Here is a 22,409-nt window from a genome sequence, read left to right as displayed (position 1 = left end):
TTAAGAAAACTCAAATATCCTATCTAAAAAAATTTGAATATTCTGGGAATCTTAATCTTAAATTGTAAGCCATAATCAGCAATATTAAAATAATAAAAGACTTGCAATATTTCAGTTGATTTGTAATGAATCCAGAATGTATGACATTTTTGTTTTTTTTAATTGCATTACAGAATAACTTTATCACAATATTCTAATTTTCTGAGACAGTCCTGTATATATCACTCTAAAGATGTTTTTATACATTTTATACATACATTTATACATACATTATACATTTATACATTATACATTTATACATTTTATACCTTCAGTAGATTGAGTGAGATCAGTTTGTTTTTATTTAAACTCCAGAGGCCCATTCCTTTTTCTTTTCTTTAACGGCAGAATGTTAATTTTAGAGGAAAGGACATGAGTCACTCATGCAATATTTCCATTAGATTGTGTTCAGTTTGTCCCGGCCATGGTGTGTGCTGTTGTTGCTGCAGCTGTGCTGCCCCCTAGCGGCAGCTCACGCTGCCTTCACCTCGGCGCTAAAACACACGTCAGAGGTTTCAGCCAATCAGAAGCCAGTGACGGAGACGATTTGAAATTTAAGCGGGCGAAGGCGGAAGCGGAGGCGAGACAATAATAAACACACGCACCTCACGGTGTAGTCGGGTTCATAGCTATTTTAGTCAAATACATTTATAGAAACTTTTTTATTTAATGTAAAAAGTCGTATTTGTGTCGGTCTTAATTGTTTTATTGATATGTATTGTCGTAGGCGGTGAAACCGGAGTGGAGTTTCCGTTAAAGAGCTAATCATCTTATTTCTGGATTACAATGTCGATGTTTAGCGTCCGGGCGAGGAAGCATACAGCATTTTATGACCATCTCGTGTCAACAACGTCCAAGACGCCGGGCAGAGATGGTCAAGCCGTGCAAAAAGCAACAGACTCTCTTGGAAAGAGCGATATTTTAAACTCCGACTGTGCGCTTGAGGACAGCAGCAGGTCGTCGGAAAGAAGCCGGCTGGTTAACGGGACTTATGTCGCCTCTGCTCTGTCCAAAAGCGGCAGCACTCCGTACAGGGGCAGACTCACTCTGCAGAGGAGGTCAAAGAGGAGAAGCGGGGCTGAGAAGAGCCGGGAGAAGAGCCGGGAGAGCAGCAGGAACAGCAGCCCGGCCCCCGAGAAGAGGCTGACGCTGCAGCGCAGGACCAGGACTCCCAGCCAGCAGGCTGCACACAAAGTCCTCTGTGAGCCAAACGGCAGGACTCCTGTTTTACTCAGGTCCACGAGTATGAAGGAAACAGCATCTAGTAGTAGCAAGGTGCCAGAAAATGCAGCCCATTTGGAGCGTCAAGGGACATTTTTGCAAAGCAAGACGCCCACATCCACATCCGCATCCTCTGCATCCACAAGCAGACAGCTTCAGGATCACACTTTTAAAACCCCCACCAAAAAGACCCCGTTTGAGAAAATAGCCGCCAAGAGGGACGTTTTCGAGAGACTGGCCTCCAAAGAGACGCCCAGGCTGGTGGCTGTCAAGTCCAGAAGTTTGGAAAGAGCCAAACCTGTGCCGCTTTCACGGCTCAGCAAGGCGTCTGCGGCCGCCGTGCAGGAGAGAAGGAAACACGCTTCAAACCAAAGGGCAGACCTGGCGAGATCCTCCACTGCTGCTCCTGCATCTGCATCTGCTCCTGCATCTGCATCTGCTCCTGCATCTGCATCTGCATCTGCTCCTGCATCTGCATCTGCTCATGCATCTGCTCCTGCATCTGCTCCTTCATCTGCTCATGCATCTGCTCATGCATCTGCTCATGCATCTGCTCATGCATCTGCTCATGCATCTGCTCATGCATCTGCTCATGCATCTGCTCATGCATCTGCTGAGCAGCTCCTGCTGCAGCCCAGCGAGGCTCTGAGGCAGCAGGATTCATTTAAGATGGAAAACAGTGCTGTGACTGTGGCTGTCCGTGTACGCCCATTCAATGCCAGGTTTGTGCACTGATACAAATATTGTGCTTGATCTACTTAACAAAAATAAGTCAACTTTTTGAATGAGATTATTATGTAGATCAAGAAAGACTAGTCTTTGTATAAACTACTTAATTTTTTGTATGTAAATAATACATTTTGCAAGTACAGTCAACTTAATTGTGTTAAGTTTACTTTATTTATCAAAATTAAGTTGACTTTACTTGCAAATTAATTTTGTACATGCTAAAAATGAAGTAGTTTATACAAAGACTAGTCTTTCTTGATCTACATAAAAATCTCATGCAAAAAAGTTGCCTTCATTTTTTTTAAAGTAGATCAAGCAAGATATTCTTTACTGTGGTGTTTTACTTAAACAAATAAAGCATGTTTCATCTAAACGTTGGTCAATCTGCCCAATAGATTAAAATTGTTAAAGGAAAAGTAAATACAACAAGATCATTGCTTGTTGTTTGTGTGTAAATTAAAAAAGATTGCCTGGGATTACAGAAATACTACTTGTTAAGGAAAAAATGCACAATGTCTTGTTTTTTGAACAAATGCAGATTAAGTTCAAAACTAGATGTACAGTATTCATTTAAAGCAACAAACTTAATTTTTAATTGTTAATATCATAGATTTGAATATGTTAAATTTACATGCGCTTAGATTTATTTTTTCAGTGTGTGTGTCAGTATGTGAGGGGTGGATATCCAGAATACAGAGATGACTCCAATGTAAAGGTCTTGATTCATGGGGGCGGGGGTTAAAAAAATCTATTCAGACAAAATCTTTAAATTGAAATCTTTTCTTTGTTGCCCTGGTTTAGGGAGCAGTCTGAGAAGACATTGCAGGTCATCTTTATGAAAGGCCAGGAGACCGTTGTCCAGCATCCAGTGTCCAAGCAGAACTACTCCTTCACGTACGACTTCTCTTTCTGCTCGATGGATGACGGCGACCCCAGGTTCGCCAGCCAGCAGCTGGTGTATGAAAGAATGGCTCGACCTCTGCTGCTGAGGGCCTTTGAGGGATTTAACACCTGCTTGTTTGCTTATGGACAGACAGGTTCTGGCAAATCATACACGTGAGCATTTTCCCATTTGGTATTATTAAACTCGTGCAATCTGAAAACGCCTCACTGCGTTTGATTTAACTGGTTGTTTTGCAGGATGATGGGCTTCGAGGAGGAGGCAGGGGTTATTCCACGTTTCTGCCAGGAGCTTTTTTTGAAACTGGCCCAAATGGAAAATGAAGAGGTAATACTGTCACACAAGAGTATTTGCTGTGGGGTATTTTCTCTCTTTTAAGCAGCTTGAGAATTGCTGTTGCTGCATCTTTTTACCCGAAAAAATCTTTTTGGATGTGAACATGAACTTTCTTTTATCAGTCTGGCTTCATCCAGGTTCAAATACCTTTTTAATTTTAGGTGAAATGTCACATGGAGATGAGCTACTTTGAAGTTTATAATGAAAAGATCCATGATTTGCTGGTTACCAGAGATGAGCCAAACCAGAGAAAGATGCCGGTGAGTAGTCTAATATTCACTCTAGAAAGATGTTGCTTTACATTTAATAGTAATAAGATTATTTTGCATCCATTCTACTGCTTATCCGAGAATTATTTTGCATGTTCAGGAAAAAAAAATGCTTAAAACTGTTGATATAAGCATTTTTTTCCCCCCTTATGGTCACATTCAGTTTTGCTTATAATTCAACAGAGACAGACTTTACTGATAATCCTTAAGAACTTAAGAACTTGAGAAAATGTAGAGTAAGGATAAAATGTGGATGATTTGGTTTTTCAGCTGAGGGTGAGGGAACATCCGGTCCATGGTCCTTATGTTGCTGAGCTCTCTGCGTAAGTAACAGCTTCCTTCCTTTTACCACATCAAAAACTGCACCATTTTCAGTGTCTGTTTTGCAGAATTTCTCGCTTTATCTTTATTTTATTCTTTCCCAGGAATATGGTGAGCTCTTACGGTGACATACAGGTAGGCTCATCCTTCTTTCAATACATTTCCTCTTCCAGTTCTTTAATGATGGTTTTAAGAACAAGTTTTGAAATTATTTTTCAGATCTTGGATTAAGATTTATATTATTTTGAATTGGACATAAATTGCAGTGTCTTCTCTTTAGGGCTGGTTGGAGCTTGGTAACAAGCAGAGAGCGACAGCAGCCACAGGAATGAATGACAAGAGCTCCAGATCTCACTCTGTCTTCACCCTGGTCATGACTCAGACCAAGGTGGGGCCTCCTGGCTTATAAAGTATATTATGAGAGACTTAACTCTGCTATATGATTTCACATGTACAAATAGAAACATTTCTGTGTGTGTGTGTACAGACTGAATTTGTGGAGGGAGAGGAGCATGACCACAGTATCACCAGCCGCATTAATTTGGTTGACCTGGCGGGCAGTGAACGCTGCAACTCGGGTCAGACAAGCGGAGACAGACTCAGGGTATATCCATACACACATCTTCCCTTGTCTGTCATTGCATGTACAAACTCACTGCAGCAATCTAAACATTTATCTAAAAAAAATGTTTAAAGTGTTTCTTGTCAATATAGGAGGGTGCTAGTATCAACAAATCGCTGCTAACACTTGGAAAGGTCATCTCTGCATTATCAGAACAGGCTCTGACCACGAAAAAGGTCTTCATACCGTACAGAGAGTCTGTCCTGACATGGTGAGGAAACAATATACTTGCACGCGTTGTTTTTTCTTGTTTGCTTTGGGGTTATATACTTTCTTTTTCTCTGTAACAAATAACTGTTCAGTAAGCTAAACGGTTTAATGCAATATACACACAGACAGTGGCATTAGAGACATTTTACAGGCGCAATTAATTACATTTTTTTTCCCACTAATCAAGTCCTGCTCTCTTTTGTCCCTCAGGCTGTTGAAGGAGAGTCTTGGTGGTAACTCCAAGACGTCCATGATCGCTACTCTGAGCCCGGCGGGCAGCAACGTGGAGGAGAGCCTGAGTACGCTGCGCTATGCGCAGCAGGCCCGCACGATCATTAACGTGGCCAAAGTCAACGAGGACACCAGCGCCAAGCTCATCAGAGGTCAGATACCCACAGTATACACATTCAAAAGTCTGCATAGGTGTGTGTTTTTTCCTTTTGTTGGTTAAAGTGAGTGTAATCCATTCTTTATTAAGGGTAATGGTGCTATATTTCATTCATTTCTGGGTTATTTCTTCTCTGAACTCTGATGTCAGTGTGTGTTTGTTTATTCACAGCCCTCCTGAGGTCCCACCACAGTAATTCATGTGGGTTGATATCTCTGGGCCGTTGCAACCCTATTTATTTGCAGCTATTCTGTTGTTGTAGTACCTCGGATCATTGTTCTATTACAGTCTGGGCAAGCGCTAATTTTGGTGCACATGGCTTTACATTTGGTTGTAGAGTATTTAGGCTTACAAAGCCCTTCGTGTTTGACTCATCGACTGTAAGGTGCCTAAGTCCCATGACTGGATAACAAGCCCATATTATCCCCTTATCACCCCTCCACCTCTGTGTTTGACAGCTGGTATGAAATGTTTGTGTTGATCTTCTCTTTGGTCAACAAAATAAGGTCAGAGGGGCAGACTAAACGAAAGAAACAAAACCAACAACAAAACTTTTTATCCTGCACCGTCAAACCCACAAATGTATATCCCTAAACTAAAAAAGTCAAAGGTATTTTCTCTTTTCAGATATTATTAGTATTATTATTATTTGTTTGTTTATTTATATCAAAGTCTTTCTATCAAGTTGTATTCATGCACTGGAAGGATCTTAAAAGGCCAAAAACACATAAAAAATAAAGTTCTGTAATACATATCATTACATGCAAACACTGAGCTAATTTCTTTTTGATGTGTGCTAATAATTTTTGTCTGTATTAGTTTTATTTTATAAACTACCTTTAGACTCATGCAAAGGGCTGCTTCCCTCATGAAGCTGGCCAAGGTTCAACTTCCTGTTTTTACACTTTCAATAAAGGCCACTAACTAACTATCACAAATGGGTACTTTTATAGCCTTACTGTTAATCTCCGTATATCCCACATATCCTCCCGTCTTCCAGTCTATCCATCACCAGCTCTTTGTTACCCAGCTGAAATCAAATCCTGATTATAAACCTTGCCTCCTGGCCATATTATTTACTGTCATTTGGAGGCTATCACAAGAGTATTAATTTTCAATTATGTGATGCCACCGCTAGGGGGAGCTCTCGTTATTGCTCACAGTCTGGCTGTGGTCAAACCTGAACAATGTTTTGCGTATGATATTGACAAAATGTCACCATTTCTTGAGTTTATTCTGAAAGTCAAATCTTCTCAGGGCATTTATTTTACTTTTCTGCAATATTATACAGACATTTGCTCAAAGGTGCTACTTTTGGTTTAGTTTCCAGCAGTTTGAGCCAACTTTTTGTGCATTTCAGAGCTGAAGGCAGAGGTGGAGAAGCTGCGAGCGGCCCAGATGAGCTCCCAGGGCGTCCAACCAGAGAGAATCAGGCTTTTCCAGCAGGAGGTCACCACCCTGAAGAACAAGCTGTGCCAGCAGGAGAGAGAAATGGTTGAGGCCAACCGGTCAGCATCATAAGAATTCGAACATTATGAGTTTATCTTGCGCCAGAGTATATTTCAGAGATGTTTTTATTCTATGAACCAGGAAGGCCCCTCAGATCCTCTGGCTCTTCCTTTTTAGCTGTTCCACAGAGTAGAACTAAAATATTTGGTGATGCTGCTTTTAGCCACTATGCTCCAAAACTGTTAAACAGCCTGCCGGAGGATCTGAGAGGAGCTGGAAATGTGGACATTTTTAAACGTAGAATAAAAACTCATCTCTTTGGTCTGGCTTTTATGTAGCATCAAATTTTATAGTTTTATTCTGTTTAACATGTATTTTTTAAAGGTATCTGTTTTATTTATTTATCTATCTCTTATAATGTTTTTATTATTTTTTTATTGTTGTGGACTGATTATTTTTTAGCCTTAATCCTTGAATTTTTATCTTTTTATACATTTTATATATTCTATATTGTATGTCAGGGTGCATTGGTCTCCCAGTTTTTATTTTCTGGTCTCCCAGTTTTTATTTATTTGTTTATTATGCTTATTTTTCAATAAAAATGTCAAAGCACTGTGTATTTCATGTACCTGGATGAAAGGTGCTATAGAAATAAAATTTGATTGATTGATTGATCTGCAATAATCCCTTAAATAAGCTACTTTGCATTTTGGGGTGGGAGACAGTCAGAGCAATGCTTATTTTCACTGAAGACTTTCTTTGAAACTTTGTTAAAAAATGAATCTTGGTAATCTATAGTTCACAGCTGTACAATAGTTTGAATTCGTCCCAACGGATCACTGCAAAGTTTCCATGTGATTTTCTTTTATGTGTGATTTATTCTCTGGCAGAGCATGGAGAGAGAAACTTGAGCAAGCAGAAATCCGTAAGCGGGAAGAAACGAAAGAGTTGCAGGTATGTCTTTGTAGTATTTTTCTTTTTCAAACTTTATACGCACAGTAGTGTCTAAGCAAGGCAAATTTATTTATATGGCAGATTTCATACAAAAAACCTTTCTTAAATGTGTTTGACGATAAAACTTCAACGCACACATCTTGGAACATTGAACAGAAAAAGCTGACCGGAGTTGTGCTAAAGTTAGAGAGAGATGGTGGCAAATCTTTGTAAATATCGCTGCTTCTGTCCAATCAGAAAGCAGGTGTGACATTCAAAGTGGACAACCGTCTTCCCAACCTGGTGAACCTGAATGAGGATCCTCAGCTGTCCGAGATGCTTCTGTACATGATTAAAGAGGGCCAGACAACTGTGGGAAAGCTTGAACCTGGATCGAAACATGACATCCAGCTTTCCGGAGGTCTTATTGCTGACAACCACTGGTGAGAATAAACCCCTGGCTGCCTGTGAATACAGTGGCTTTATGCTACATAATGTTATCTGTTTACAGTTGTGCATGCATTTAAAAATGGCACATAAGTGCAGCAAGAAGTGAACTCATGCAGTGTTTGCAGTGAATGAATGATTAACTAAATGGTAGATGGTTTTAAGATACAGCTGCTAATGGTGATGAATAAAACTTTGAGTTTGGATTTTATTTTATTTCTCACTTTTTTTTTTCTTTTTTTTTAGTGTAATATGTAACAGCCACAACACTGTCACCATAACACCGACAAAAAATGGGAAGACATTTGTGAATGGCCACCTTATTTCTGGATCCACTGTCCTACACCATGTAAGTAGAGGGTAAAGTTTAACTCCCTTCCATTATAGCATGAGTCCGGGAGAAGAATGACTTTAGCGTTTCATAAATCACTGTGACTTCTATCCGTCTGTTCGTCTGGCATTCAGGGCGACAGGGTCATTCTTGGTGGAGACCACTACTTCCGTTTCAATCATCCAGCAGAAGTCCAGTCTGGCAAGCGGGCGTCATGTTGGACGGGTGGAGGTGACGGTCAAAAAGACTTTGAGTTCGCAAAAAATGAACTGCTTGCAGCTCAAAGAGCCAAGTAGGTGTTAGAACCTTTATATCATTATCAGTATGGTCTTGGTCGTCTTTGTGTTTCTCTATTTCTTTGCAATCAGTCTTTTACATACAAATTCCCTTCAAGAAATGTTTGTGTTTCTCAGGTTAGAAGCTGAAATGGAAGACGCCCATGTAAGAGCGAAAGAAGAGATGATGCAGGGGATCCAAATGGCTAAAGAGCTGGCGCAGAAAGAACTATCCGACCAAAAAGCTCTTTATGAAAGCAGGATCCAAGTTCTTGAGAGAGAGCTGGTAAACTTTAACTGTTTTTAAACTACTTTTTATCTTGCTTGCCAAGTCCATTAGTTTCCTAATCTTGCGCTTCCTCATTTGAACATAACTGTAAAATCTGTGTTCATTCTGAGGATCCTTAGTTTTGTCTCATATGTTTTAAATGAGTTTATTTCCTTCTGATTCCACTTCAGTTGCAGACATTAGAGCTCAATGAATACTGTATCATTACAGCAACAGTAAATAGTGTAGACTTCTGCATATCCTCACACCTTCTGAGTTTGCATACACAATACCAGCATGAAGTGTTTTTTTTTCCCTTCTTTTCCTCCCTCAGACTCAAGAGAACGATCGGAAGCATCAGGAAGAGGTGTCTCTGCAGAGAGCTGCGGACCAGGTGGCGGAGCTCAAGGTGGCCAAGTTTGAACTGGAGCAGGAGGTGGACACCCAGAGGAAACGCCTCCGTCTCCACATGGAGGCCCAGGTGAGGACACCAGAGATGGCTTTTTTATAAATAGTGTTTATAGTTTTTTTCTTTTTTCAGTTTTACTGCTCCCCATTGATTATTTAAGCACATAATGTTGTTGTCTAATAGGTCACTTATATAAACGATAGTTGGTAAAATCATCTTTTTTTAACAATGTAATATATGTAAGTACTTTTATTATAGTAGATTTAAAAAATGAAGAATCTCGGGCTCCTGAAGTGGATAAAAGTGTAAGCCACTTTGGAGTTTGTTTATTCCTGTTTGAAGTTTTCAAGGAGGAGAGTGTGCAACTCATAACACAAAGTGTGCACAAAGTGTGCACATACTGTCACTGTATGATCGATCTCCAGCGTTATAAGCTCACTGATCCTATTTCGGTTTGTTGATGAGACTTTGTTCAGGTTCTGATGTACAGGAACAGGAAATATCTAAATATTAATGGCATCATCTCCTTCATTTGCTCATTCTCATGGTTTCTGATGATACAAAACAAACTTTAGAGGCTTGGACAAATATGCCGACATCTGGTTTTATGTTTAACCAAGGGGCCATTTGGGAAGTGTTTTAAGTCACGCTAGGGCTCGACTAAATAAACGCGGCCCGATGGTTTTTAATATTGTTTACATTGCTACGATTCACTTCAGGCTATGGAAGAACATCGCGTGTGCCAAGCAAAGATTGTTGAGGCCCTGGAGGCGGAGAAGAGCAAGATCAGCAAAGAGCTGGAGGAGATGCAGAGGAAAAGAGCTCAAAGGGAAAACCAAACAAAAACTCTTCAAAATGGTGAGAGTTTGAGCAATGACACTAATATTCAGATGTGTCTTGGCTTAATACTGAACATCTAGTTTTATTGTTGCTGCTATTAAAGTCTCTACTGGTTATATTATTAGGTCCCGAGCACTTACAGTGCGAAGGCACTATTGTATCTGTAGGAATTTTTTCTTCCGACGAAATGAGGGCCTTTTTGCCCCCCTAAACGTGCGCCAAAAGTCACCAAATTTTGCACGCAAGACAGGCCTGGCGAAAAATTTGATATTTAATGGTTTGCATTAATGGGCGTGGCCTAATGGCTCAACAGCACCCCCTAGAAAACTTTGTTCCTCAAGCCCTACAATACAGTTTGACGTACATGCACGAAAATCGGTACCCACCTGTATCATGTCGCAACTTAAAGAAAAGTCTCTTGGCGCCATGGCCGAAACCGAACAGGAAGTCGGCCATTTTCAATTAATCGTGTAATTTTGGCGCAATTTATGCCATTTCTTCGGCCGTTAATGCGCCCCGAACCGTAACGTGCACCCAGGTGTGTTATACATCAAAATGTGCATCTAGACCCTGTGACGATGGGCATTACTTTTCTCAGTCAAAAGCGTTACCGTAGGGACGATAGACACCAAAAAGCCCCCCCCCCCCCCCATCATCTGATTGGTCTATATTTGATAGCCCCTATTTTCTGCCATAACTTTTGAATGGTTTGACATAGAGAGTCGTGGGTGGTGTCATCGGACTCAGTTTTGAGTACTTCACCTTAATTGGTGCAAATTAGCCCCACCCCTTCTTCTGATTGGTCGATATTTGATAATTCATATTTTTTGCCATAACTTTTGAATGGTTTGACATAAAGACTCGTGGGTGGTGTCATCGGACCCGGTTTTGACTCCTTGACTTTTATTGGTGAAAATTGCACGCGCGAGGGCCCGTTCATTGCTGCTTGCAGCTTTAATTTATTATTACTATCACCAGCCATTAACTTAAAATTAAAATGCACAAGTCATTACACATATAGTATTAACAGTTTCAAAATGGTTGGTCCTTATTACATTTTTCACTCGCGTCTGCTGCTGGGCCCATTTAGGCCGTCCAGTGAATGCATTTAGCATATTTGTATTAGAATTGATGAAAACTAGTCTGCAGTCTAACGCTGCATGTTTCCTTGACTGGTTCTGCCATAATCAGCAGAATCTGGAGTTTCAGGTACATGAGTCTCAGTCATGTTTATGATTAATGCCTGAAAGTTGAACGTCATCCTAAAGACAGTATTACTTGTGTTTATTAGGGAACGTAATTGAACTGTTCTTATAAGGGGAATCCGTACAATTTACCATCAAGCGCTACTGAATAAAAAGATGAATCATAACACACGCTCATGTCTATAGGTTGTTGAAGTTTCTCTTCTGTGCTGCAGGATCTCCACAGTGGGATGCCATGAAGCTGTCTTTGATGATTGAGGAAGCCAATAAAATCAGTGCTAAACTGAAGAAACGCACCATCTTCAGCAGGTGGGAATGGCAAGACTGGGGCCAGCTTACATTTCATTACGGTATCTTTTCTTACACAGTTTACAAACACAAAAGTGACTAATGTATCCAGGGAGGTTTTGCAGTGCAGAGCTTTTTGAGAATTTAAGAGTTACATTTTCTGTCAAGAAATAATATACGCTTCTGCTCGGTTTTTGCCAGCAAATGTTTGCTTACCAGAGATTAGCCAGCAATCACACACATCTTTTCTGTTTTAGACATGAGAGTTGCGACGATGGCGTTCAGTCGGGTGGTCTGCAGGTGCGCGTTCAGAACACAAAACTGGGAATCTCCACGTTCTGGAGCCTGGACAAGTTCCAGAACAACATGGCTGCCATGAGGGAGCTTGAGCAGGTTGGTCTTCAGTCAGTTCTGGCTTTTAAAGAAAGGGAATGTGAATGTCTTGTTCATATAATCTGATAACATATCAACATTTTACTGGTGTTTTACTCATGCAGTTGATTTCTGATGCTTATCAGACCAAGTAGAAGTCCTTGATTACGGTTTGGTTTGGTTTGATCGTCTTTGCTGTTTCACCAGGCTTGGCTTGTTCTCAGTGTTCCAATACATAATGTTTGCCTTATGTTTATTATTTTTGTTACTTTGAACATTCCTTTATGGAATCACAATGGATGTAAAGATCTCTACTGCTACTAAAATGACGATGATGTATGCTGAAGTGCATTCTAATATAACATTTGATGCATGTTGTGTAAAGCATATGCAGACAGTCTCTCTTCTGTCCTCATCCTGCATATTCACAAACTGACACGATAACAACAAATAGTCTATTTCTCAGGCGTTTGGCCTTATTTACAGTCCAGAAAGGGTTGTTTTGTGCCTGACAGAGGGAAGCTGCCTCACTTTGCTCTGCTTTTCCCATTAATTTAAGTAAATGAGACTGGGCATGTCAGCAGTACTTTACTCTCCGCAGGGGGATTCCACCTCTAAAGATGACGATGTGTTTTATGACCCTGATGATGAGTGGGAGCAAGATATATCGGCCTCCTCTGCTTCTACCAGCTCATTTTCTCGCCGAAGGTAATTATCCAGCTCCTCTTCCCATCCTTCAGTCCCTCCTTTGGCACCTTGAATTTACCATTACCATTCAGAACAACTGCACAAAATATGTTAGTTGGGAAACCATAACTAGCACTACTTGTCCCTCATGTCCCTCTTACTGAATAACACTCAGGGGTTGGACATGGACATTTCTTTGTCTGATTCACTACCATTTTTCTCATCTTTTTTTTTAAATGTAAGCACAGTGCAAGCAAAATAATTTGTTTGCAAATTTGAAATGGGAAATTTGCAGTTGGTTGATATTTGGCTATTTTCAAAGAATCTTCCAAATTTCCAGCAGAAACTTACAACCTGCCACCTATATTTCACAGGCCGCTGGTTCTTTTCTTTTTTTCTTAAAATTGGTGCACACAGAATATTTCCCACTTTGTTGTGTTTGGTCTGTTTTATTAATTTCATCCCCATAAATACCTGGGAGGGCAGTTTGAGGGGAAGGGGAACAAAGGGAAACAGTTTCTGTTTTCACAAATTGATACCAAAACATGCAAACACGTCACCTGTTGTGCACTGAACCCCCAACATTTTCCCCTCACCGTGTTGGTTTTCTTGTTGACTGTTCCTTCTGGTGCCCACATTACCACCAGAGCCACCCCAAGGAAACATGGCAGAGTGTCTTATGTTCCATCATCCTTTACGCTCTTTAGAGTAATTAAAACATGTAAAAGCCAGATGACCATGGCTGTTAGAAATCAAATGCATCTTTATCTGCCTTTTTCAAAGGATGTTGAAAACATAATAAGATGTTTAAAATCTGTTTATCTTAACTGTATAAAATAAGCACCTACTAGTGAGTGTAAAGGCAAGCTGTGACTACCAGCACCATCATTGGAGCAAACTGGGCAAATGCATAAAAGAAGGGAGATGCTGGTCAGAAATCCACAAATGCAGAGGACATGAAGGAGAGTCTAAAAGAAAGACCAAATGTTGCGCCAAAAACTGATGGACAATACTGAAGCTGCAGTTAATACAACTAAATTTGAACCTTTTTTTTGTTTTAAATGGAAGCATGAACTAAATGTCCTAGAGTAGCATAAATGACCGAATGCTAATTTAGTGCTTTTGTTTTGGACTTCAGGAGCAGGAGTCTTCTGAAGAGCAGGAGAATCTCAGGGCGTCTCTATGAGATCCGGGTCCATCCAATTCAGAGCCTCCTCACTGGCCCCTCACAGTCTGCTGGTAAGTTGCTCCACAAAATTACTTGAATAAAATAGTAGTATATTTTAAAAAGCCACTTAGTCATCTTAGGAGAACATTTAGGTTTTAAAAATAAACAATCTTAAACAAGGTCAAGTTTTGGATGAGTGACAAAAGGATACAATTACTTTATCTGGACAAAGCAAAGTTAACGACAGTATTTCCAAGATTAAGTGATTCATCATTTTTGTGTTAATTTGTGAAATAAACACTACATGTTTTTGTGACAGTTGTGTGTTTCATGAGTGTTTCATAAGAACATCTTTGTCCATCTCCGCCTGACACTCAGGGATGATGGGCATGGCCAAACCCCCCTCCGTCAATTCCAGCACCAGTGACCCTGCCATTCCTGGTATCTGCAAGGAGCTGATTGGCCAGTCAATGTCGCGCCTGCGAAGCTGTAGTGGGATAGAGGAGAGCCTAGCAGATAGATTGATTTCTGATTTGAATCGGACTTACATGGCAGTCCAAACCATATCTGACCTGTATGATGGCCTAGATGAGGACAGCCAGGACAGTGGTGAGTCTACGCTTAACTTCACACTTTTCTGGATGGAAGAAAAGAGCAAGGTAGCTCTGCTCTTTCATCACGTGCATCACTGCACTTGTCTTGGATTTCTTTTTTGTTCTATGCTGAAGGTTTATTTAGCTCAAACTGTTATTATGGCTTTGTCTCCTGCAGTGTTTGTGTGTAACTTGGCGGCCCAGACTGAGTTGGTCAAGGCCACCACAGTCATGGAGAGTGCGGTGTTTGTTACCATGCAGTGGTTGGCCAATGTTAAACCCTCTTCTGGCCTGCTCTACACCATCGCTGAGGAACTCAAGAGCCAGGTGAAGAAGATAGGAGGATTCTTTCAGATGCTTATTCAGGTAAAAGCCTAAAACTACCACAGATTAGAGACTCTGGAGTGACTGGATACTGAAGATAAAATGACATTTTTAAATAACTTTAAAGTGCTATAGAGTGCAAAATCAAATCTGACAAAATGGTTTTCAATTTCTTGTAGTTTTGAGATGGGATGCTTTATCAAAATGCAGAGCATTGATTGACGGGTCTTAGCTTTGAGCTGTTTGAGCTCTGTCTATGGAAATGGCAAAGCAGAGGGAATTCTCAGCCTTGAGCCCAACACAGAACATGAATATATGGAAAGAAAATCTAAATTCCTTACCAGCCTCGGTGCCTAAACAGACAATTTTCCCTTCTCAATCCTGACTTTTAATATTTTCCGGCATTTTAATTTATTTACTGACCCTTCAGACTTTGTCAACTCTTGTGCTGGCTCGCTTGTATTGATTCACTATTAAATCGATTCCAATTCCACCTGCTTTTCAGTTTGTTTATGCTGATATGTTGTTGATAGTAAGAAAGAAAATGTTTGTTCCCCCTCACCCCACCCCCAGGGTTGTGAATCTGAGATCACATCGATGGTGAATGAGGCACGCAGGAAGAGCAGTCAGTGCCTGGATGCAGCGTTACTTGCACTTGGCCACCTTGCAGTGGTGACAGGCATGCCGATGAACATCATGGGGCTGGGCGCTCAGGCCACAGGCAAGGTAAAATCCCCAATAAAACTGCTGCAGCTACTACCTCTGTTCATGCCCTAGGGTCCAATGTATTCAAGCTCCCACTTCATAATTCTAGAAAATCCACTATAAGCTTTGAAGATCTCAGAGCAAGTAAGATATTAAGAGGTGGGGAGTTGATGATCTGAATATGGTTATGTGTTTGATTTGTAAATGTGCAATTGCTGTGAGTTTCTGCATAATGGACACACTCTGAACTATATCTGTGATGATGGCGAGCACAGCGTTTAGTCTGAGGGAGCGACGAAGGACTTAAGGTTCAGTTTCATTTTTGTCAAACGCGGTAACCAATGCTTTCAAGTTTCTGTATACTGTATCTGCTTTTCAACGTTCATTCAAAATCCAGTCTATCAACCCGAGTGGTTATTTAACAGTAAGCGATAAACAGAATTGCTGAGCCTAAGAAATAACCACCTGAAACCCAGTTATTTAGGTTCTTACTACTTGAACCAATCCTTTGTCCTCTGCAGTTTTTTCTTTTGAAATGTCATACTAAAATACATTTTTTTTTTTAGTTAGCTTTAATAAATTGATAAAAAAAATGATTTTCTTACTGGAGAACTAACAAAAAATTTTAGTTTATTAACCCAGTGATAATTATGTTGTTTCATAAGCCATTAGGGACATGTAGATTGTTTCTTTCACTGTCAAAAATATGAAGAAGTATTATTTATATTTGTGATTTTTATCTTTTCAGCAATCGCTGTTAATGTGTCTGCTGAAGGGTACCAATAAAGGCGTTCGCTCTCTGCTAGAAGAGAACCTCACCACTACCAAGGGAATGCTGAGAATGGCTCAGCTCGCTTACCCCAGAAACCCGGTAAAGGATCATCTCATTTCTTCATACACAGTATAATGTTTTGACATTATTCCTACTTATTTCATGCGTAGCAGAAACAAAATACTACTTGTCTTGTCTGGTCCACAATTAATCAATTAATTAATTAATTATTAAGAAAATGTATTAATGGGCTGCTCGGTGGCGCAGTGGGTTAAGCAGCAGCTCATATACTGAGGCTACAGTCCTGCAGCGGTCGCAGGTTCGAATCCCGGCCTGCGCACCTTTGCTGCATGTCATCCCCGATCTCTCTCTCTACCCCTTTCATATCTGCAGCTGGAATAAAGGGCCACAAGAGCCCAAAAAAATCTTTAAAAAAAAAAATGTATTAATTAACTTTTATTTTTCTTTTAAATTGTGTTGATTGATGTCTGTCTTTCCTGCTCTCAGGATCTGCAGAGCCTAAAATCCAAAACTCTTGATTTGGCTCGTACCCTGGAGAGATACATGCTTTGCCATATTTCCGTGAGTATCAACAACACAACAAAGTACAAACAATGAGAAGTGATAACATTCAAGCAGAGAGTCTCGTTTCTACAGTAACTGACTTTTCTAAAAATCTATTAAAGACAGATTTCTTCTACCAGAGGGTTCGCATAGTTTGTGTATATTAAGAAGACTTTACAAATATGTTAACTGGAAAAATCATGTCAGGTGCAGGGTGGATGTGTAATAACAGAGCAAGTTAATAGCATCAGCAAAACAGCACACAAAAAGCATCCTCTGTCACACTTACTTGGTTCTGTTGAGAATAGAAAAACAATTCCTTCATCTTGATTGATATACATCTACATCTATTTACACACACACCCACACACACATGTTAAAGATTAATAGTCCATCCCACAACAACGCTGTTAAAAATGCCACTTAGCATTTATTGCTCCTGTATTGCTCTGTGAGCTTATCTCTGCAGTCACCCCTTGTTGTGTTGAATAAAGTGGCATAAGTCACAGCTAACAGGCTTGTTTGGTTTTATCTTGGACACACAAACTACCGTGGCTTTTTGTTAAACCAATAATGGCCAGATATAAATGCAGGGACATTTTGCTGCAAACAGTGTACTTGTAGTCTAATAAATTATGGTCTCTGACAGCATCTCTCAGGGTGTGTTTTGAATGAGCCGAGTAACGCAGCTGCATTAAGGTGTATACATGGATGTAAATGCATCTGTAAATGCTGAACAGACATGTATTGAAAATATATCCCTGGGGAACACACCATCGGCAATGATATTTGGGAAAAGACAACTCCCTAGTGTTTAATAACCCCTCTTAATCTGCTTAGAGTAACACTGTTCATAGGAATCCTCCTTTTGTTTCAGTACTTTTTTTATTTTATCTGAGGAGATGTATTTAAGTTGTGCTTTACAACTAATGTTGAGTATTTTCTCTTTCTCTGGCATGCTTATGTTTTAAAACAGGAAAGAGAAACTGACCCAGAGGAGATGGATTGGGAGGCGTCCGCTACTCATTTACAGAGACTGAGGACAACATCGGCCAAACTTTCCCAGCTGAACCACGCTGTCCGACAGCTGCATTCCTGTCTGTCGACAGCCTTGCGAGGTGAAACTTTCTACTAGTCTGGGCCTTTAGTTGAATGTCTTGCACTACGTCCCACTAGTATGGTTTAGATTATAATTTTTTTTTTCTTCTAATGATTATTTCTGGTATCCACCTTGCACCATGGAGTCTGACCCTCAAAATGGAAAACCCCTGATCTGCTGAAGATCCTATTTCTGTTAGTAAATGCTTATTTTGCAGTGCAATGTGGATAGACAAAACTGAAAGCCTTTAGATCTAATGAAGTACTATCGTTGCACATGTATGCTTCCTGATTTGCGCTCATGGGCCACGACATATCCGTCCATATAGCACCAATGAATCATATCACCATTACAGTGAGATGACAAAAACAGATTAGGCTTAACTACAGTGTAAACAACAGCAACAGATGGAGTTAAAACAATAATGTGAATTGTTTTTTATTGAAAGCAAAAAAAAATAAAAAAATCAACTCCAAACTGCAAAAGCTTTAAAGCGACACTACGTAACTTTTCCACCTTAATATCATATTTCCAGAGTCATTGTGATGGTACATCAACTTCCAACAGGTTTAATGACACCTCTGTCATGGTCTGAGGGGTCTGTATCACCTTCACTGGCACTATGTAACTTTGAGGAGCATGGTAGGAACCCTGCCACACTAAAACAACTACAAATCTTTACGGCTTTGACTGCTTTACGGCATATGTCACCTCCCCCTCCTTCCCGATTCGCAGTCGAGACGAAAATGGGCGGGCCGTGGAGCGCAGCTCCGCAGAAGCTGGTAACCCGTTGCTGTGTTGTGGCTGCAGCAGCTCCACACAACAGATGTGGGGAAAAGATCCTAATGGTTTAACTTTTCACCGGTTTCCTGCTCGGACGCAGAACCACGGAGGCCGAGTATCTGAGATAACAGAGTAAAATAGTCGTCGGCTCGCTTGGATCGCGGCTGTAACGACCAAACCTTTCACACAGTAAAGCCTGAATTATGGTTCTGCGTTAAATCGACGCAGACCTACGGCGTAGGGTACGTGGCGACGCGCAACGTACGGTGCGTGTCGCCGCGTACCCTATGCCGTAGGCTCTGCGTCGATTTAACGTAGAACCTTAAACCACAAACACTCACGCAGACCGGGTCGGATCAAAACACGGGTTTTATTCCCCACTTTGCCAGCTAAACGCAGTTGCTGGCCAGCTCTCTGCGGTGCAATTAACCCCAATCTTCAGATAAAACTAGTTTGTTGAGGAAAAATATTAACTCTTTATTTGTAGCTGCAGAGGAAAAAAATAATCTCACGATGGAAAACAAAAATATTGCTCACGCCTCAGAGCCTCTTCAACATAATATAGCAGTCAAAAAAAAAGAAAAGAGAAGTAAGAGGGATACAAAACATGTACTGTATGTTGTACTATTATACAAATTTATTGAAACACATGGCGAGTCAAACATTTACCAAAGCAGCTGCCAAACACTCCTAAACAAGGTAGCCGGAGACGGTGGTTCTGCAGAACTGCGGCAGTAAATCCTTTCTAAAGAGTGGAGCTCCGACGAGGAGCTCCACTCTTTAGACACGGGACACGGGACAGGAGTTTTCCGGCAGTACGCGCTGGTGCTCATGGGAAACGTAGTGTTCTTTCTGGTAAAGTACTACCGCTTTTGTCCAAAAGATGCCGCCAAACTCAGAAAAGCTGAAAGTTACGTTGTGCTGCTTTAAGCCATCCCTATGCAGCTACAGAACAATGACAGGTCAGAGGAAAATCCAGAAGCATCATAGATCCATCTTCAGCCAAAACATCTGCATCCGTATGCACTGGCATAGACTCTTCATGCCTCTTGTCAGATTAGAGCCATTTTACAGGGATCACAAGTGTTGGATCTTAGTTGCAGCAGAACCTTATACTATGAACTGTACTGTTGGCATCACACGACCACTTGCAGTCATGGAACTGGAGATGCATTTTTGTGACCAAAAGAGCAAACTGCATTCTGCACGACATCTGCTGCCGCTTAAGCAGAGAGGAGAGCCAAAAAAATAAAATAAAATAAAAACATTACCATGGGTGGAGGCTCAGAGCGAGAAGCAAACTTGTGATGTGACATTAATGTTTCTCCAACCTGTGCAAATTACATTAATTAAAGAGATTTTTTTCCTGTTGGTTTTGCTTTGAGTATCACTGATAGGTCTATCCTTACTTCTACAGGTAAAGACAGACATTCAACCATCAGCAGCAGCAGCAGAGATCTAATCTCCTCTTCTGCAAAGGCTGTTGGCGAGTTGATCACTGGCCTCTTCAAGGAAGGAGCAACAACTCCTTCCCTGCAGCTGCCCTGTCCACAGACCGTCATCTCTGCACGAGATGAGCTCCACGCTGCCCTCCAGTCCTTGTCGTCCTCCTTGAGCCAACAAGGAGTAAATGAGAGTAGAAGTTCAGCTGGCTCTGAGAAAAGTACAGAAAATGACTATTTGACTACAGAGAGAGCTGTAACTCACAGTTCTGTTAAAAATCAAGTTGTAAGTAAGATTGTGTACTCTCTTGCTCCAGGCGAGCCCTGCAGTGGCAGCCCACACTGGGTCTAATGTGTATTTTGTGTTGCTTCTGATGTTGTGCTTTTCTTTTAAGGAATTCACTTAAAGTAATTTTATACCACAAAGGAAACTATAGAGTTGACTTACCGGTACTAAAGTTTGGTTGTTGTACATTTACATTACATCCTGCAAACAAGTTAAATTCACACGGCCATTCTTTTAACCTTTAACTGTTCATACAGCTGTGTTTCCTAAAACTGTGTAACGGCAACTGATATTGAGATGCATAGGGGATCCTTTCCTTGGTTTGGTTAAACATTTCCAAGCAGCCCAAAAAGTATTTTTAAGGCTGCAGAAAATGCCTCACTCAAAAGTGTGTGTAGTTTTTGACACATTCATTGATGAGAGAAAGTAGCAAGTAAGAGTAATGTCTTCAAGCATCATGTCTTACTTTATGATAGATCATCATTATACTGCATTTTCAGAGGCCACAACATGTTTTTTTTATTTAAATATGCAACATTCTGCAGAATGCTGATTTTGGAATACTTTGCATTATTCTGTACTGTACCTGTTTTATTTTGTAACAATGCACATTTTTGTTCTCATGTTTGCATAAAGCTTTATATCTTGTATAACATAATCAAACAATATGCACTCAGCAGGGACTTGTATATTTTGGATTTCTTCTTATATATTTGTAAGAAAAAACAAAGCTCTCTTCCTTTTGGTGTTGTACAGGGCTGCTTATCCCTCGCTAAAAAACTGGTATGTCAAACCAGTGGACTATATAGATACTTGCACAACTGGGATGTGGCTTGATTTTAACTGGTTCGAACTTTTCCAGAAGAAATATTTAACTTAAATAAAACATGCTCAATAAACAAGAATTGAATTGGTTGTGATATGCACTAAAATAGTATATTGACTTTTAATTTTTTTTTTTGGGGGGGGGTTCCATTGTAGGTACTATTACTTTTTTTTTTTTTTGTTCTTTTTGGTACCAGCACTGTCAAGGTTCTTATGCTAAAAATGATTTGAAGAATAAGAATAAGAATAAGAAATCCTTTAATAGTCCCCCAGAGGGGAAATTTCCAGGTTACAGCAGCAAAGGGGATAGTGCAAAACAAGAGGCATCAATATCACACAATATCACACAACAATAATAATAATAATAAACACTATAACACTATAAACAGTATATACAATAATAATAATAAGAAGAATAAGAAGGAGAATAAAAATAGTAATAAATAAAAAAATTCTAGTATACAAAAAGAAAAAACAGATGGATATTTACAGATGTTATTTATGCCCGTTGCAGAATGGTTTTTATTGTCAGGATTGTTTGTATTGTTTGTGGTCTACTGTGAGCAGTGCTGGTTGTGTAGTCTCACAGCTGCAGGGAGGAAGGACCGTCTGTAGCGCTCCTTCACACACCTAGGGTGAAGGAGCCTGTCGCTGAAGGAGCTCTCCAGCGCTCTGAAGGTGTCCTTCATGGGGTGGGAGTCCTTCTCCATCATGGATGACAGCTTAGCCATCATCCTCCTCTCTCCCACCACCTGTACTGTGTCCAGAGAGCAGCCCACGACAGAGCCGGCCCTTTTGATGGTTTTGTCCAGCCTCCTTCTGTCTGCAGCTGTGATGTTGCTGCCCCAGCAGACCACTCCGTAAAAAATGGCTGATGCCACCACAGTGTTGTAAAATGTTTTCAGGAGCTTCTCCTGCACACCAAAGGCCCTCAGTCTCCTGAGCAGATAGAGTCTGCTCTGGCCTTTTCTGTGGAGTGCAGAGGAATTAGTAGTCCAGTCCAGTTTATTGTTGAGGTGAACACCCAGGTACTTATAAGATGTCACCATCTCAATGTCCTTTCCCTGGATGTTCACCGGTGTCGAGGGGGATTTATTACACCTGCGGAAATCCACCACCAGTTCTTTGGTTTTCCCCGCGTTGATCTGGAGGTGGTTCTGCAGGCACCAGTCCACAAAGTCCTGGGACAGTTCTCTGTACTCGCTATCGTCTTCATCAGTGATGAGGCCGACGATAGCAGAGTCGTCAGAGAACTTTTGAAGGTGACAGGTTGGGGAGTTGTAGGAGAAGTCAGCAGTGTAGAGGGTG

At 40.7% G+C, this 22,409-nt stretch overlaps 1 protein-coding gene across 1 annotated transcript; it reads left to right on the top strand.

Moving 5' to 3' along the window:
- The first annotated feature begins 649 nt into the window (after positions 1-649).
- Positions 650-21,221, top strand: kif14 (kinesin family member 14). Its single transcript, XM_061738490.1, has 29 exons — positions 650-1,982; positions 2,791-3,045; positions 3,130-3,217; positions 3,388-3,486; positions 3,766-3,818; positions 3,921-3,951; positions 4,097-4,204; positions 4,304-4,420; positions 4,531-4,649; positions 4,859-5,031; positions 6,397-6,544; positions 7,376-7,439; positions 7,677-7,861; positions 8,112-8,214; positions 8,331-8,488; positions 8,610-8,757; positions 9,074-9,220; positions 9,868-10,006; positions 11,409-11,502; positions 11,739-11,874; positions 12,455-12,561; positions 13,679-13,779; positions 14,087-14,317; positions 14,480-14,667; positions 15,199-15,351; positions 16,079-16,201; positions 16,610-16,684; positions 17,643-17,784; positions 19,966-21,221. Exons 1-29 carry the CDS (start codon positions 826-828, stop codon positions 20,340-20,342), a joined length of 5,019 nt encoding a protein of 1,672 aa, XP_061594474.1. The 5' UTR covers positions 650-825; the 3' UTR covers positions 20,343-21,221.
- The last annotated feature ends 1,188 nt before the right edge of the window (positions 21,222-22,409 follow it).

The sequence above is a fragment of the Cololabis saira genome, chromosome 13 (genome assembly GCF_033807715.1).
Source record: "Cololabis saira isolate AMF1-May2022 chromosome 13, fColSai1.1, whole genome shotgun sequence".
NCBI lineage: Eukaryota > Metazoa > Chordata > Actinopteri > Beloniformes > Belonidae > Cololabis > Cololabis saira.
Note: the sequence above shows the minus strand (reverse complement) of the source record. Positions and strands in the feature narration are given on the sequence as shown.